The 14,507-nt window shown below is 63.9% G+C and overlaps 3 protein-coding genes across 4 annotated transcripts; 1 reads left to right on the forward strand and 2 right to left on the reverse strand.

Annotated features, from left to right (window-relative positions):
* The first annotated feature begins 1,619 nt into the window (after nt 1-1,619).
* Nucleotides 1,620-7,600, forward strand: HAP1 (huntingtin associated protein 1). Of its 2 annotated transcripts, XM_052700180.1 has the most exons (15): nt 1,620-1,755; nt 3,384-3,460; nt 3,555-3,671; nt 3,743-3,843; nt 3,949-4,057; nt 4,139-4,217; nt 4,307-4,437; nt 4,533-4,607; nt 4,686-4,826; nt 4,899-4,963; nt 5,104-5,262; nt 5,376-5,674; nt 5,772-5,990; nt 6,346-6,448; nt 6,821-7,600. In XM_052700180.1, the coding sequence occupies exons 1-15, from the start codon at nt 1,659-1,661 to the stop codon at nt 7,185-7,187; spliced, it is 2,139 nt and encodes a 712-aa protein (XP_052556140.1). In that variant the 5' UTR covers nt 1,620-1,658; the 3' UTR covers nt 7,188-7,600. The 2 variants fall into 2 exon arrangements, with proteins under 2 accessions (XP_052556140.1, XP_052556141.1); XM_052700181.1 differs by lacking the exon at nt 6,346-6,448 and having other exon boundaries at nt 1,623-1,755; nt 6,821-6,967.
* Nucleotides 7,601-7,705: 105 nt separating this feature from the next.
* Nucleotides 7,706-8,225, reverse strand: LOC128089098 (gastrin/cholecystokinin-like peptide). The gene is made up of 2 exons (XM_052700182.1): nt 7,918-8,225; nt 7,706-7,842 (listed from the first exon to the last, which is right to left on the reverse strand). The coding sequence occupies exons 1-2, from the start codon at nt 8,108-8,110 to the stop codon at nt 7,718-7,720; spliced, it is 318 nt and encodes a 105-aa protein (XP_052556142.1). The 5' UTR covers nt 8,111-8,225; the 3' UTR covers nt 7,706-7,717.
* Nucleotides 8,226-11,043: 2,818 nt separating this feature from the next.
* EIF1 (eukaryotic translation initiation factor 1) lies at nt 11,044-12,257 on the reverse strand. The gene is made up of 4 exons (XM_052700282.1): nt 12,118-12,257; nt 11,740-11,903; nt 11,531-11,632; nt 11,044-11,265 (listed from the first exon to the last, which is right to left on the reverse strand). Exons 1-4 carry the CDS (start codon nt 12,146-12,148, stop codon nt 11,221-11,223), a joined length of 342 nt encoding a protein of 113 aa, XP_052556242.1. The 5' UTR covers nt 12,149-12,257; the 3' UTR covers nt 11,044-11,220.
* Nucleotides 12,258-14,507: the final 2,250 nt, after the last annotated feature.

Genomic DNA, 14,507 nt, shown 5'->3' on the forward strand with positions numbered 1-14,507 from the left:
AGCAGAGCGGGGAGCTGATGGAGGTCTGGGGCAACAGGGCTGCATCCCACTGCCACCCTCGCTGCCTCCTCCCATACATGAGGGGCTGGGGGCACCACCGGCTGTGGCATGCTTGTGCTTGTGGCCCCGTGGTGTTCCTGCCCCCCTCAGCCATCAGCCCCCTGCTCTGCAGCCTCAGCTCCCAGCCCTGTGTGCCCAGTGTGGCTTAGCAGTGTGTCACCACTCCCACTCCATGTCACGTTTCTCAGTGCCCCATCTGTGTGTGCTGTGCCCCCACTCCCTCATCCCCTCACCCAGACCGTTAAGCTGCCATCAGAAATAGCCCCCTGTAATCTACTTGTGCAGAGATGCAGAGACCTGCATGAAGGAGCAAAGCTCCAGCGGGGATTAGGAGGGAGCAGCTCCTGCACACTGCGTCCTTGAGGTGCCCGTGGATGGGTGCCTGCCCACAAACTGCAGCATCCAGGGAGCAGCGAGAAGGCAGAGCCAGGAGGGTGTTGTGCCTGCCAGGAGGCAGAACTGGAGAGGGGTCAGGATCCTGGATGCTGCAGGGAGGGTCCCATGGGTGGGAGTCCAGTGGGCAAACAAAGGCATCGTGTGCTGCTGAAGGGCAGCTCCGGCCACGGCCTCATCGATTCATTGATTAGTCCAGTCCTAACAAGGACAGGCCTGGGGCAGGTGGTGGTGGAGGCACTGTGCATATCAGCACTCCTGGCATCCTGATGGAGAGCAGCCCCGCCACCCTCACCCAAAGCCCCCTGCCTGCACAGTGTGCCATACAGCTGCTCCATCATATAAGCAGAGTGTGATTCATTCAGCTCTCCCTGCCTCAGTGCTGCCTCTGCTCAGATCTGTTGGTGGAGGAGCAGGGGGTGCACCTGGATGGGGCCTGTGGGGGACAGGAGCAGTGCAGCCACGGCTGGCTCAAAGCACGGGGTTTGCTGAGTGAGGCAGTTTGAGGATGGCAACCGCTGTGTGCTGTGGGGGTGACAGGGAGACGGCGCAGCCTGGGGCGGTGTGGGGCTGGCAGGAGAGAGAGGCAGTGGGATGCAGCTCTGGCAAAGCTGTACTGTGCTGTGAACTGGGTGTCACTGGGCCCCCAGCCCTGCACACAGCCCAGGTTCAGTTCAGGGACCTGAGAGGCCTCCCGGTCCCTCCAAATAGGGCAGAAGCCGCTGTCTGTGCACTGCCACTCGGAGGTCAGCCCTATATGGCTGCTGCTCAGGGGCCGGTAACCGCTCAGCGTCCCCTCTTGGCAGCTCCCACTGGGGGATGCAGTGCACAGACCACTCCGTGTCCATGCGAGGCTGAGAGGTGGGAACCAGAACCATCCCCTATGAGGAGCGCATCCCCATGGCGAGCGTGGTTCCCATCATCTGCCTGATGGGGGTTGCGGGGTGCACGATGGGGCCGTGGGTGCATGATGGGGGCCGTGTCCCCACCGCGCACAGAGAGCTGCTGCTGCCGGCCGAGCTGCGCTGCTCTGCGCTGCGCTGTGCCGAGCCGGGGGGAGCGCGCAGCCCGCGACCCCGCCGCCCCCGCCCCGCTCAGGCCTCAGCGCCGCCCCCGGGACGCAGCGGGCAGGTGCGCGCCGAGCGACCCCATAAATAGGGGCGGGAGCGGACGGCTCGGCACGGCTCCGCGGTGGGCACGGCACCATGGAGATCTGGAGCAGCCCCGCCGCTTACGACGAGCTGAACGGGAACGCGGAGCGCGGCGGCGGCGCGGATCCCATCGCCCGAGAGCTGGAGGAAGGTGGGGGGGGGCGCGGGGCTGCGGCGGGGCCGGGGCTGCGGTGGGGGTGCGGGGCCGGGGGCTCCCTAGGAGCCGTGCCACGGCTCCCGGTCTGTGTATTTCCCTTGGGGTTGGCACCCCCCCCCAACCGCTCCTTGCTATCCGGTCCCTTTGGGGATCGCTGCGATCCCAGGAGGGGTTCACACACGGTGGGGGTGGGCAGAGGAATGGGAAAGGATCTGTGTGGTTGTGGGGCTGGGGGCAGCCCTCCCATGGGGTGTGGGTCCCCATGCCGTGCTGGCCCGGCCGTGGTGGTTGCTGTGTACGTGTTGGGCAGCGTATGGCTCCCAGGGCCCGCTGCTGGCTCACGCCATAAAGATGCTCATGCTCCAATTATTTCCAATTAACGGCTCAGTGGCCTGACGAAGTGCGGTTAGAGACCCTGCGGGAAGCAGGCCCTGCTGAGGGGAGGGGGCCGGGGCTGAGGCTGTCCCCCCCATCCCCATAGATGCACCCACTGTGCTCTGGACAGGGACACGGGTGGTGAGTGGGGGCATCGCCATGGCGATGTGCGCCGTTACACAATCCCATCTGGGGCAGCGTAATGGGATTTGTGTGGCTGAGCCTCCCCTGTTAACCCACTTCGTCTGCCCGCCTGGGGGAGTGCGTGGGGTGGGGGCTGCAGGGTGAGACTGCTGGGCTGCTCTGCTGGGGAAACTGAGGCATGGTGCCACAGGGCTGCGAGCACAGTGAGCGGCTGTGGGGTGCGGGCAGTCCTGGGGCAGGCAGAGCTCAGGGCCTCGCGCTCACTGCTGGCTGCCTCTGCAGGTAGCGGCTCGGTGCTGGGGGGTGGACACCCCTTGTGTCGCCCATCTGCCCCAGATCCCCAGATATAATGGGGAGGAGGTGACCCCCCCAGTTCGGTGTCTGTTCCTGCAGCTGCTTTTGTTCCCGTTGCTGCTCACAGGCGCTGCTCTCTGCAGCTGTGGGAGCATTGGGTGGGCACGGGGTGCAGCACCCCAAGAAGGCAGATGTTGTTGTTGGGCCCTGCTGTGGCTGTGGGGTTGGGATGCTGTGGGCTCTGTCCCTTTGCTCCTGAACATGGGCTAGAGCAGATCCCTGTGCTCGGCCAGCGACCCCATGGAGAAACTAGGGCAGGGCTGGCTTCCTGCAGTGACATCTGGGGGAGGGGGCTGGGGCAGGCTGGGGGGACGCTGCCTGCAGCTTGACTTCACGCAGTGCTGCATGGCGTTGTTTGTGCCAGTGCTTCCAGCCTGGCTTTGTGTTGGAGATATCACCTCCCTTCGGCCCCTCCTTCCCATCCGTGTGCCTTGTATCAGGATGGGGGGGATGTTGACACCTTCCCCTTCACAATGAGATGTGGGGTGATGTTGGTGTGTGCCCCACAGTGCCACAGGAGCATCCCTGCCTGCACTGTGCTGCTGCTGCCCAGTAAATGGAAGCAGTGCAGGGCAGCTCAGCGCAGTTGCTGCAGCCATCGCCCATCACTGTGCAGGGGCAGCAGCGCCTGCCCATGGGTGGGCTGCAAGCTGCAGCACGAGAGGAGGGGGCAGCAGGGAAGCTCCGAGCCCCTCCTGTAGCCCTGTGTGAGGGCACAGCCAGGCTCAGCTTTTGCCCTTCTCCCCCAGTCCTGTGCACTGAGCGTGCTGTGCGGATCACCAAGACGTACCACGACATCGATGCTGTCACCAACCTGCTGGATGAGGTGAGCTGGTGCACGGGGACCTGGGGCTGTGGGACAGGGACCAGAGGGGATAGTCCTGGCTGACATTCAATCCATTTCCCCCTGCCTCCTGCAGAAAGAGAGAGACCTGGAGCTGGCGGCGCGTATTGGGCAGTCCCTGCTGAAGCAGAACCGCAGCCTGACGGAGCGCAATGAGCTGCTGGAGGAGCAGCTGGAGCTGGCCAAGGAGGAGGTACCACCCTCGGCCCGGTGCTGGGGGGCTTGCAGGCTGTGCCCCTGAGCTGAGCCCTGATGTCCCCCCAGATCGCACAGCTGCGCCACGAGGTCTCCATGAGGGATGATCTGCTCCATTTCTACACCACCAACACTGAGGAGAGCGAACCCACCTCTGCCCCCATCACACCGTGAGTGGGCTCTATGGGGCAGCCCCGTGGATGTGGGTCAGGGGGCTGGCAGGCCCTCATCCTGCCCACACTGCAGGTGCTCAGCGCCCACCCTGCTGTCCCCAGGCTGCGCCGGAATGAGTCCTCACTGTCCCTGCAGCAGTTCTTCCAGTATGATGCTTTGCAGCAGAAGCTCCGGATCCTGGAGGAGGAGAACCAGAAGCTTCGCCTGGAGGTGAAGGCAGCATGGGGCACCCAGTGGTGATGCTGGGGGGGAAACGCTCTGATCAAGCACAGCCCCTGTCCTCTCCTCCAGGCCACCACCATTGTGACAGAGACCAGCCGGTACGAGGACCAGGAGCAGCAGCTGATGATTGACTGCGTGGAGCAGTTCTGTATGTGGGCTGAGCGGGGGGGAAGGTGGGGGGTACCTGCTGGGTGCTGGGGAGCACCCAGGGAGGATGGTGATGGTGCTCCCCCGCAGCTGCAGCCAGCCAGCAGGTTGCCTGTCTGTCAGAAGAGCTGGCCCGCAAGGCCGAGGACACGGCGAGGCAGCAGGAGGAGATCAGTCAGCTCCTGGCACAGGTGGTGGAGCTGCAGCAGAAGTGCAGAACGGTGAGCTTCCCTCCCCTGCTCTGTGCTGAGGGGCCCCGGGGGGGCGCAGCACACGGCACGCAGCCCCCTCTGACTCCCCGCCCACCGCTCCGCAGTACGGCACGGAGGTGGAGGAGCTCCAGCAGCACCTGGCCGCGGCCAAGGAGGTGCAGCAGCATCTCCGGACGGAGGTGAGAGGTTGGGGACGGAGCGTGGCTGCAGGTCCCACCGGTGGGGGCTGTGCTCTGAGCGGTGCCCCCTCCCCGCAGCTGCGGGACCTGCAGGACAAATACGTGGAGTGCGGTGGGATGCTGCAGGAGGCCCAGGAGGAGGTGAAGAGCCTTCGCAGCCGCAGTCTGCCCAACAGCACCGTCAGCCGCTACGGCGCCGGCAGCAGCCTCCTGCCCCTGGTGTGTGTGGGGGGTGCGGTGGGGGTGGGGGGCGCAGCTCCCCTGTGCTGACGCTGCATCCCAACCCTGCAGGAATCGTTGGCTGCTGAGATCAAGGGGACGATGAGGAAGGGGACGGAGTCCTCCTCAGACTACAGGTGAGGGCTGATGACCTGAGCCCGGAGGGGGGAGGATTGGCCTAAGAAAGGAGATGTGGCACTTGGGGACGTGGTAGGGATGATCTGACGGCAGCGATTCTGTGTGCCCCGTGCACACACCCCCCGCTCCCTGCCCACAGGAGCTGTCTGCGTGTTTTCGAGACGGTGAAGGCAGTGAACCACGCGGCCAAAGCCCGGTCGAGCTCCGCATCCCCCCAGCACACACCCGGCTCCAAGCAGACCTCGGCTGCTCCCTCCGGGGGGAGCAGCACTCCTCACCCCAGTCCAGAGGGTCCCCAGTGAGTGTGTGTGGGAGGGGAGGGGGGCTGGCTCAGGGCAGAGGCTGGGGGTCCTTTAACGCCGTGCAATGCGCCGCGCAATGCGCTGAGCCCCTGACCCCGTGCCCCTGCAGGACGGCGGGCCCGCGGGCAGCCCCCGGCCGCCAGGATCTGGAGGCGGCGGTGCAGCGGCTGTCGGCGCAGCAGCGGCGCCACTCGGAGGAGCGCTCCTTCTTCGATGCGGAGCGGGAGCGCAAGCTGTGGCGGCTGCGGGATGAGGACGGCTCCAGCGGGATCCCGACGCCCGACGGCAGCGTTGTGTCCGCCGGCACCACTTGCTCGGGGGGCTCTGAGCACACCGCTGCCTCTGGCTTCTCGCTGGGCTCGCTCAGCTTCCTGCCTGACAAGCTGCAGATCGTGAAGCCGCTGGAAGGTGAGGAACGCGAGGGGACGTCGTGCAGCCCCGGGAGTGCCAGAAAGGTCCTGTGTTCCCAGCTGAGCCCCTCTGCACGCCTGTATCCTCCCTCCAGGCTCAGTGACGCTCCACCACTGGCAGCAGCTGGCGCAGCCCAACCTGGGGGGGATCTTGGTGCCGCGTCCTGGGGTGCTCACGAAGGACTTCAGGCCGCTGGACACCGACCTGGAGGAGGTGTACAGCCTCACCGACCTGGAGGAGGATGAGGTGGAGGCTGCCTCCTTCCAGCTGCTGCCCACCTCCATGCCTGCCAAAGCCATGGAGCGCCCCGGGGGTGAGCGGTGGGCACAGAAATGGGGGGGACGTGGCCCCCAGTCCCTCTCTGCCCTCCTGTGCTCTTTGCCCCGTGCTCCCCCTTGTGCTCTTCCTTCTCCCCTCCCTTCCGCCTGTCCATTCCCACAGAGCTGCCCTGGTGCCATGAAGGCATGTGGCCAAGGAGGGTGCAGGAGCACCCTGGGCACTCTGTGTCTCCTCTGAGCTGTACAGGGCTGAAGCACAGCCACCATTGCTCCCTGGGTGTGGGATTCTGCTGCTTCCAGCCTAACGCTGATGCCCCCCTCCACCCCCACCCTGCTCTCTGTGCCCTTCCCTCCATGTCCCATTAATCCGCCGTCTCCTGTCCCCTCCAGTGCTCCTCTCTGCTAACAACCTCCCCCAGACCCCATCCACCTTCACCATCACCACCTGCCACATCCTCCACCCCACCACTGAGCTCACCACGGTGATCCCCAGGTATGTGCCTCCCTCCCCACCTGCACCATTCCCCGCTGCCTCCCCTTGTCCCTCCTGCCTGTTCTCCCCCCACCCTCGGGGGGGGAGCTTTGTGGGGAAGGAGTGAGGCATTGAGGCTAGAGCTGAGCCTGCTGCCTTCCTGCTGGGCTCAGGATGGAGCAAGGAATGGGCGCCTTAACTGCTGAGCACTACTGTGAAGCAGTAATAGGAGCGGAGGGCATTGGTGCGAGCTGGAGTTCACAGCATTAGCAAAAAACAGAAGCCAAACACCACCACATGACCTGCCCTGCATGCACGATGAGTGAGCACGCTGCACTGCTCCCAGCCCTGCCGCTGCTCCTCGCTGAGCCCCACTCCTCTCTCTCCCTGCAGTCTGCATCACTCGGTCGTGCCTTCTTGTGGGCCCTTTGAGGGGCTGAACCGCAGCCCCCAGTCTTTGCGGCCGTCCTGCCCGGCGCCGGCACACCGCCCCGCATCGCCTCTGGGTCTCGTCCGCCTCGTGCTGCTGCGCGGCATCAATGCTGTGCTGCTCCCGGCCCCCACCAGGAGGGCCTCCCCGCTCTCCCACCAGCCCTGCGCTGCGGAGGAGGGGCAGCGGGGACCCGCATCGCGGAGCAGCATCTTCAGCGGGAACCTCGTGCAGAAGCTGCTGCGCCTGGGGCTGCACCGGGTGGTGGCCCGTGGGGAGCGGTCCTACGTTGACGGGGAGCTCCGGGAGCAGCGCGATGCGCCCACGTGAGGGCACGGCAACGGCACGCGGGACGGAACGAATCCTCCGCTCTCTTCATCTCCAGCCGCGGGCGAACAGCGCTGGGCTCCCTCGGCGGCATCACCCGCCCTGGGGCAGCGCAGAGCCCGGCAGCAGCTTTTGGGGCTTTATCTCAGCGGCAGAACTCGGAGCTCTGCAGTGAGCGGCCCCTTCCCTGCCTCCCGGCCTCCTTCTCCCCGGCCCCCCTGCTGGCGGCACAACCGGATGGCGAGGAGCAGCGGCTGCACGTGCCGGGCTGAGCCCCCACCGCCGGGACCCGAACTGACTCCTAAAGCAAACGGTGGTTTTAAAGTGGTGTTTTCTAAACTCTTTTCTGCCCCACAAATAGATGTAGCAGCGCTGCAGCTGTGCCCCATCTCTATGGAATAAAAGCGACCACCTGAGGCAGCTCGCTGTCTCCCTCATAGCCGCACCTCCAACGACAGCAGCAGCAGAGCTGGGAGTGCCAAAGCTTTATTGTGGGACCAGAGATGGGCTGAATGCCGGGGCTCCCCGCGGGGCTACGCAGCATCGGCCGCATCCTCGGCGCTCCGGCGGCCGAAGTCCATCCAGTCGGGGTAGAAGTGGTCGTGCAGGGCCTCTACCGCCCCGTTCCCCTGCACGAAGCCTTTGCGGTCACTCAGCTCTGAGGAGGTGAAGGGAGAGGGTCAGAGCCGCCCGGGGCCGGGGCTGGCTGGGAGAGAGCCGGGAGCTGCGGTACCTGCGAAGACGTGGGGCAGGAAGCGGGAGATGAAGCGCTGCTGCTGCTCCTGGGCCGGGGGCTCGGGCCAATCCCGCCGGGCCGGGCTGGAGGGGGGGCGGTGGGAGCCTCCCGGGACGTTCGCTGCCGGCCGGCACAGGCAGGCGGTCACCGCCGCGCTGAGGATGAGGCCGAGGAACACCTTCGTCTTCATGGCTGCGGAGGGAAGGGGAGAGAGAGGCTGCGGCAGCAAACCGGAGCGAGAGACGGGCAGCGGCGTGCTCGATCTCACCGCCCCTCCCGGCCGCTCCGCACGCCCCTCCTCACCTCACGTTGCTGCTCCGGGGCTCCGCGCGGCTCCCTGCGCTCCGTCCGCACTTTTGAAGGCGCCCGCGCTGCGCTCCGCCCCGGGGCGGCTCCGACCGCTGCGGTGTTCGGGGCGCAGAGATACGAGGGATGGATGCACAACACGCACGCAGCCGTGCAGACGCACGCAGCCATGCAGCGCACACACAAATGGATGCACACGTATCTACCCACAGGTGCACACATCCATGCGTACACATCTGTGCGTACACACATCCGCACACACAGACACACATCAGTACACACGTGCACATATGTGTACATGCACACACATCCCTTCACACACACACACACACACACACACCAGCTCTGCTCCGAGCTGCCCCACAGCACAGCTCTGTGCCCTACACCAGGACGTGGGGGGCAGGGGTCCACGGGGCACTCAGAGGCTGCAGCAGCTGCAGGGCCCCTTCACAAACCACGCTGTGGTGCTGGACACAAACCTGTACATGGACCATGGATAACGTGTGTTCACTCGGTCACAGAGGCAGAGATGTGGGTACACAGACACATTATGTGTACAGGTGTAGGTCTGCATACCAGTTATGTGTGTGTCTGCACAGATAGATGTACTTACATTTGCATGTGCTTACACACATTGCAGCAGACACAGAGGCACATACGCAGTATTTCTGTAGAGGCAGAGTGCTGCACGGCTCAGCTGCACAGAGTGCTGTGTCTGCCTTTGAAGGTTCACAGAAAGGCAGAGCCGAGCTGCACAGCTGCAGAGAATGAGCGTACAGCCCCGAGTGGCTGTGAAGCAGAGCTGTATTCCACACAGACACAGAGCTGTTCCTCCCTCCACGCCATCCCCACACTCCCGGGGCGGCTCAGCCCCCTCTCTGTGCTCGGAGGAACAGCGCTGGGTTGCTGTTATCTCACAGAGCCACGGCTGCTCTTGTATTGACCCTCATCCCGCAGTGTTTGGGAACATTTGCCTCATCCCTTCAACAGAGGATGCAGCAGTGACGTGTTGACATCTGCCCCGGCCCTGGCCGTGTTTGCAGAAGGGAACCAATCCTCAGATAAGCCCCAAACAAATGGGCTTTGGATGGGCAGGAGGCAGCGTGCCCTGCTCCTCTGCTGCCCACAGCAATCAATGAATCCCTCTTGGGAGCGATTTTTACAAAGAACAAACAAATTGTTTTGTCATTTCGGGCTTTTAATGGCTCAATCTGGGCCAAATGAGCCGTGCTGTGACGGGCTCACAGCGGCTGCTCCCTGCAGCCCTCGCTCTGTGGGGCTGTGATGTGGGGCTGCAGTGCCCATGGGCACAGGGCCGTCCTTGCGTCCTTGTGCCATCAGAGCACTGCACCACAGCCATGGGAGCAGGGACAGCACGGACACCTCGCAGCCAGCAGGTAAATGCCTGGCTCTGCAGCAGGCAGTGCTCAGCTCCTCCAGCCCTGGCTGTGTGCGGAGGCAGCAGGGCTGTCTTCTTTACCTTCCCAACACAGGGACCACACAGCGTCCCTCAGTGCAGGCAGGAGCTCTGAGCAGTGCTGGCACTCAGTGCCTTTGCGATGGGTGGAAGGCAGCTACTGCAGCAAACTGCTTTCCGGGAGCAAGGTCTCACCAGGAAGTACAGGGCAGCAAGGTGAGCTGAGTGCAGGGAAAACCAGGCTGAAAGTCAGGGCCTTCCACAGCAGCAAGTAGATGAACACACTTTTTGAGGGCTGCCAACCCCCCGCAGCTCCCAGTGGTGCCACTGCTGCACAGGTTGGGACGGAGCTGCCTGCAGCGCTGCAGAGGGAAGCGCACGGACTTCCTGCTCGTGCTGCACTTGCAGACCCACATCTCCAGGCCTGTTGCAAAACTGTTCCACCCCTGTACTTTCAGTGACCTCCAGCCGCAGCCCGGCCTGCAGCAAAGCCTGGTTGTAGGAACAGAACCCTCCCTGCAGCAGCAGCACTGAGCCCACACACCTATGGGCAAGCAGGGGGCACCTGGCGCAAGGCTCAGCGCGGCCCAGTCCAGCGAGGGAGGGACTCAACCTCCACCCTTGGGCTGTTTACTTCAACTTTGGCCAGGGATGAGGAAGAGCAGCACTGCAGTTGCTCTGGTTCCCCTTCCTGCGCTGGGTCGCACTGCACTGCGCTCACAGCTGCGCAGCACAGCAGCTCCACGCGGCACCGGGGCTGCAGCGCTCAGTGCTGCGCCACCGCCGCACCGAAACAAAGCATTTTGGCTTCAAAATGCAACTGAATAATCCGCCAAGCCAACACTTTTCAAAACCATTTTTATTTAAATAAGACTTTAAATACATTACATAAAACATTAAAAATGAAACCAAAAATCTGTTACTTCACAGGGCATTAGGCAGCAGTCGCTAGTAACACGTAAGCTCTGCAGCTCTATTTACAATGATACTTGTTACATTAGTCCAAGATTGATCCCTTGTCAGAAGTTTAACCCAAGGCGATGGTTCCTTCAGGTACAGCAGCCCCCGCTCTTTGGGCTTGTATGACATCAGCACCTGCCAGGCCAGGACTGCAGGCACCCAGCCTTAAGGTCGCTCCATTTGCTCAGCTTCCCCAGATCCCTCTACCACTGGGAATGACAGCCTACAGAGGGTCCTGTCTGCCCTGGCTGTGCCACAGCTCGGCACCTTGCTGCAGGGCCCCCATGGTCACTGCCCATGGAAAGGGGAGGGCAGAGCTGGGGGCAGAGCTGGGGGCAGGCCCTGGGCTCAGCAGGGAGCAGCCGGGCACTTGTGGCGTTTTCCAGCCTGAAGCTAAACGCCCAAATTACCTCTGTTAAATGAGGGACAGCAAGACGAGATAGCATGGGCTCTTGTCAGTTTATTACATCACTGAATTACACCAGTCCAGACTGAACAGTGGACCCAAGAATGGTACATTACACAAACCGACTGGTTTTAAACTTATGACAAGGGACAGATGGGAATCTCATTGTAAGGAAATCTTCTTGCATAAAGCTTCAGTGGCCCATGGGCACTTAAAACCCATGGACTTTCAGCTGGTCGTCTTTGGCCAGTCCAATCTGCAAGAAAAAAATGCACTTCATAGTACCTCACACCACTCAAACCTCTGTGAGCATTCATACACCATCTGCACTGCAGAACTGACAAATTCCTGCTTCTCCCCAAAACACGGAATGCAAACAAGACTGCAACTGCAAAATCTCACAGAATAATGTATTCCTCCAGCAAATGTTTCAGTAAGCACAGGAGCAGTCTCCTCCCTCCACTGCTCTTTTGCACACAGTCAGGTTCTGCTCCACTCCCAGTTCAGCAATTAAGCCTTACCTCGACGAGGAACTGGCAGATGTTCTTGCGCTGGTCGCCCTGCAGCTGAATCACTTCTCCATACTCAGGGTGCTCGATCACAGTACCATTGCAGGCAAATTTCTGGGGAAAGAAGGCTCCTTCAGGACGACAAAACCTCTTACTGCTACCCCGGCCCCACAGCCCCCCGTGTCCCACCGCCCCCGGCCCCACACAGTCCCACAGCCCACCTTCTTGAACGCCTTCACCAGTTTCTTTTTATCGTAATCATCCGCGATGCCCTGGACAGTTGTGAGGGTCTTCCTGCCGTTCCGCTGCTGGATCCTTATATGGATGTAGTCCTCAGTGCCGGCAGGAAGCAGGTCATCACCCTTACTTGCATCAGCAAAGGGGTCTGCGGGGAGAGTGCGTCAGCGCCGGCCCCGCCCCGCCGCGCTCCCATTGGCCCATCCGCCCGCCCGTCACCCTCCGCCCCCGCCCCCTCCCCGCCCCCACCCCCCCGCGGCTGACGCAACGCGGCCCCGGAGCGCAGCTGCGCCACGGGGCGGAGCCGCCGCAGGGAGGGGCCGCCGGGCCCGGCCCGGCCCAGCGCCGCACAAAGGCCTCACCGAAGGGTTGGAGGTTCTGGATAGCGGACATACGATACGCTTCCCTTCCCTCGGCGAGGTGGCGGCGGCGGGCGGCGGCGGAGGCGGCGACGCGGCGGGTGGCGGCGGCGGCGCGAGCGGCTGAGACGGAGGATGCTCTCGCGGCGGCGGCTGCGGACGCTGTCACGGGGGCGGGACCGGCGCCGCCCGCTTATATACCACCTCCGCGTGACGTCAGCACGCACGAGAAACGAGCGCGCCGATTGGTCCCCCCGCGGGGGCGTCACGACGTACGGCCGAACGCGGCCACGCCTCGGCTGGCGCGACGGGAGCCGTACGCATGCGCAACTCTAAGCCGCGCGGGGTGGGGGGGGGGGCAGCGGCACGCGGTGCGGCGCACGCGCAGTACGGCGGCGCCTCGCGGGGCCTCGGGCAGCGCCTGGCCGGGCGATCGCGCTGTGCTGCGGCCGCGCTGCTCCCGGCGCCCCGCACGGCTCGGCTCGGCGCTGTCCTCGCGTTTGCGGAGCCTGCGGCCTCCCTCGTGCCATCCGCTCCCCGCAGTGGCGGCTCCAGGCCCCGCGATGGCTGCGGTCCGCCCGGCCCTCGTCCCCGCCTCGTGAACGTCGGGGTTCGGTGCTGCGGAGCCCCCCGGGCCGCTCGCCCCGCGCCGTGGCAGCTGGGCGGCTCTGTGAGGCCCCTGCCCGGGGGCTCCGTGGGCGGCGATGGGCCGGAGGTCCCTTAAAGCAGACGCGCTCAGAGCAGCTTCCAGGGCTCCCGCCGTGCGGCCCCGGCTCTGCGCTGCGCGAGCGGTGCCATCGGCTGCTGAGCGCCGCGTGCCGTCAGGCAGCATCGCACGCAGCCCTGCGGTGTGCTGAAGCAGCGTGTGGGTACGGAGGGAGGCGAGAATGGGGCAGAAGCCGTGAGGTTCGTGCGAGGTTCGAACGCCTCTGGGCGCCGATGGACCGCGCGGGGACGGAGCCGTACGGCGCTGTGCCGCTCAGCCAGCGCTCCTCTGCGGCCGTCCGCGCCCCGCCGTGGTGCTGTGCATTTCCGAGGGACGATCGGCACCGCGCCGTGCTGCTCTGCGGCCCTGGCAGCCGTCGCACGGTGGGGATGCTTCGTTCCTGGGGCTTTGATTGAGATACCCCCATTCATTGCCTTCTGCCGGGTAGAAGGATCGTTTGCTTGGCTGTACTTCAGGGTCTCTCTGGTGCTTCTAAAGCATCTGTTACTTTTCAGTGTCGTTATGTGCTGGAGCACTGGCTAAAATTGTCATTAAAATGTGGATTTGCTCCACAGCCGCCGTGACCCAGCAGACAGCACTTCTCTCCCCTCTGTTTCTGCTCAATTTCCCCTCTCCCGGATCAGGAATCATGTCCCGCAGCCACGTACCGCCCCGCCGGACAGCAGAGGAGGAATCTGACGATGTCAGCGCACCTCGACCGGCAGAGCGCTGCCAACGGAGCGCTTTTACCGCCAGGGCTCCATCGGAGCAGGGAGCTGCGGGCCCCGAGCTGCCCGCGAGGTGGCAATGCTGCTCCGTCCGCCTGCACGGCGGTTTTGCAGTGGCTGCGACATTCCTAGAAACCAGCTTTTCTCCTCCATCCTTCCTGCAGCCTCCGTGTGACTGCACGGAGCTGGATTCAGGATGAGCTGCATTTCTGGTGTGCGCTATTTGATCCCATCAGTCAGCAAAGCAGCGCCAGCGATAAATGTGCTCCTGGATCGCACCGCAACACGGCTGCGGTGAGCACAGCGCTATGGAGCAAAGGTCATGCAGGGAATCCGAGAGGTCACCACCCCTTCTGCACGTGGGCATTCCTGGGAATGCCGGTCCCAAAGGTGGCAAACCCCGGAAAAACACGGGGCGACTGTGCTGCTCTCTGCCCACCTGAGGTCAGGGCTGTGGGGCGTGCAGTGAAACACATCCGTCTGCTGGGTGCTGCTGGGACGGAGGCACCGTAACCGGGCCGTGCGAAGGGCAGCTCCTGGCGCTCTGTCCCCACACAGCAATGTGTCCCGATGCCATCCTGCCATGTGCTGCTGAAAGCAGCTGCGGGCACCTTCAGCTCCTGCCTCCCCCTCTGCAGCACTTTGCTGTGCTGCTCCTATGGTGTCCCGCAGGGTGCGCTCCGCCCGCTGCACGGGGCTGAGGTCCTGCCCTCCCCAGGCTGCAGCCTTCCTCCCGCGCTGCTCAGCCTTTGTCATCTCCGGCTGTGAAACCTCCTCTCTCCGCGAGGTGCCAGGAGAGCTCTGAGCACGGGGCTGTCTGGGAGCACTGCTGGGCTGCGAGCAGGAACAAGCTCAGCTCTTTGCTGCTTGGCAGTCCCTGCAGCAATGGGGGCAGTGCAGCTCCTCCTGGGGCAGGGACATGTGGGGTGGAGGGCGGGGAACTCCTGTGGGTAGGGATG

Source organism: Tympanuchus pallidicinctus, unplaced genomic scaffold (genome assembly GCF_026119805.1).
Source record: "Tympanuchus pallidicinctus isolate F22 unplaced genomic scaffold, pur_lepc_1.0 scaffold39, whole genome shotgun sequence".
Classification (NCBI taxonomy): Eukaryota; Metazoa; Chordata; class Aves; order Galliformes; family Phasianidae; genus Tympanuchus; species Tympanuchus pallidicinctus.

Excerpts from the sequence above, each read along its gene's own strand:
- HAP1 (XM_052700180.1), top strand. The coding sequence starts at position 1,659 with ATGGAGATCTGGAGCAGCCCCGCCGCTTACGACGAGCTGAACGGGAAC. Across the intron at positions 4,964-5,103 it reads GAGTCCTCCTCAGACTACAG|GAGCTGTCTGCGTGTTTTCG; the intron begins GTGAGGGCTGAT and ends CCCTGCCCACAG. Across the intron at positions 5,675-5,771 it reads GATCGTGAAGCCGCTGGAAG|GCTCAGTGACGCTCCACCAC; the intron begins GTGAGGAACGCG and ends TCCTCCCTCCAG.
- EIF1 (XM_052700282.1), bottom strand. The coding sequence starts at position 12,148 with ATGTCCGCTATCCAGAACCTCCAACCCTTCG. Across the intron at positions 11,904-12,117 it reads CCAGAACCTCCAACCCTTCG|ACCCCTTTGCTGATGCAAGT; the intron begins GTGAGGCCTTTG and ends CTCTCCCCGCAG. Across the intron at positions 11,266-11,530 it reads TCTGCCAGTTCCTCGTCGAG|ATTGGACTGGCCAAAGACGA; the intron begins GTAAGGCTTAAT and ends TTTTTCTTGCAG.
- LOC128089098 (XM_052700182.1), bottom strand. The coding sequence starts at position 8,110 with ATGAAGACGAAGGTGTTCCTCGGCCTCATCCTCAGCGCGGCGGTGACC. Across the intron at positions 7,843-7,917 it reads CCTGCCCCACGTCTTCGCAG|AGCTGAGTGACCGCAAAGGC; the intron begins GTACCGCAGCTC and ends TCACCTCCTCAG.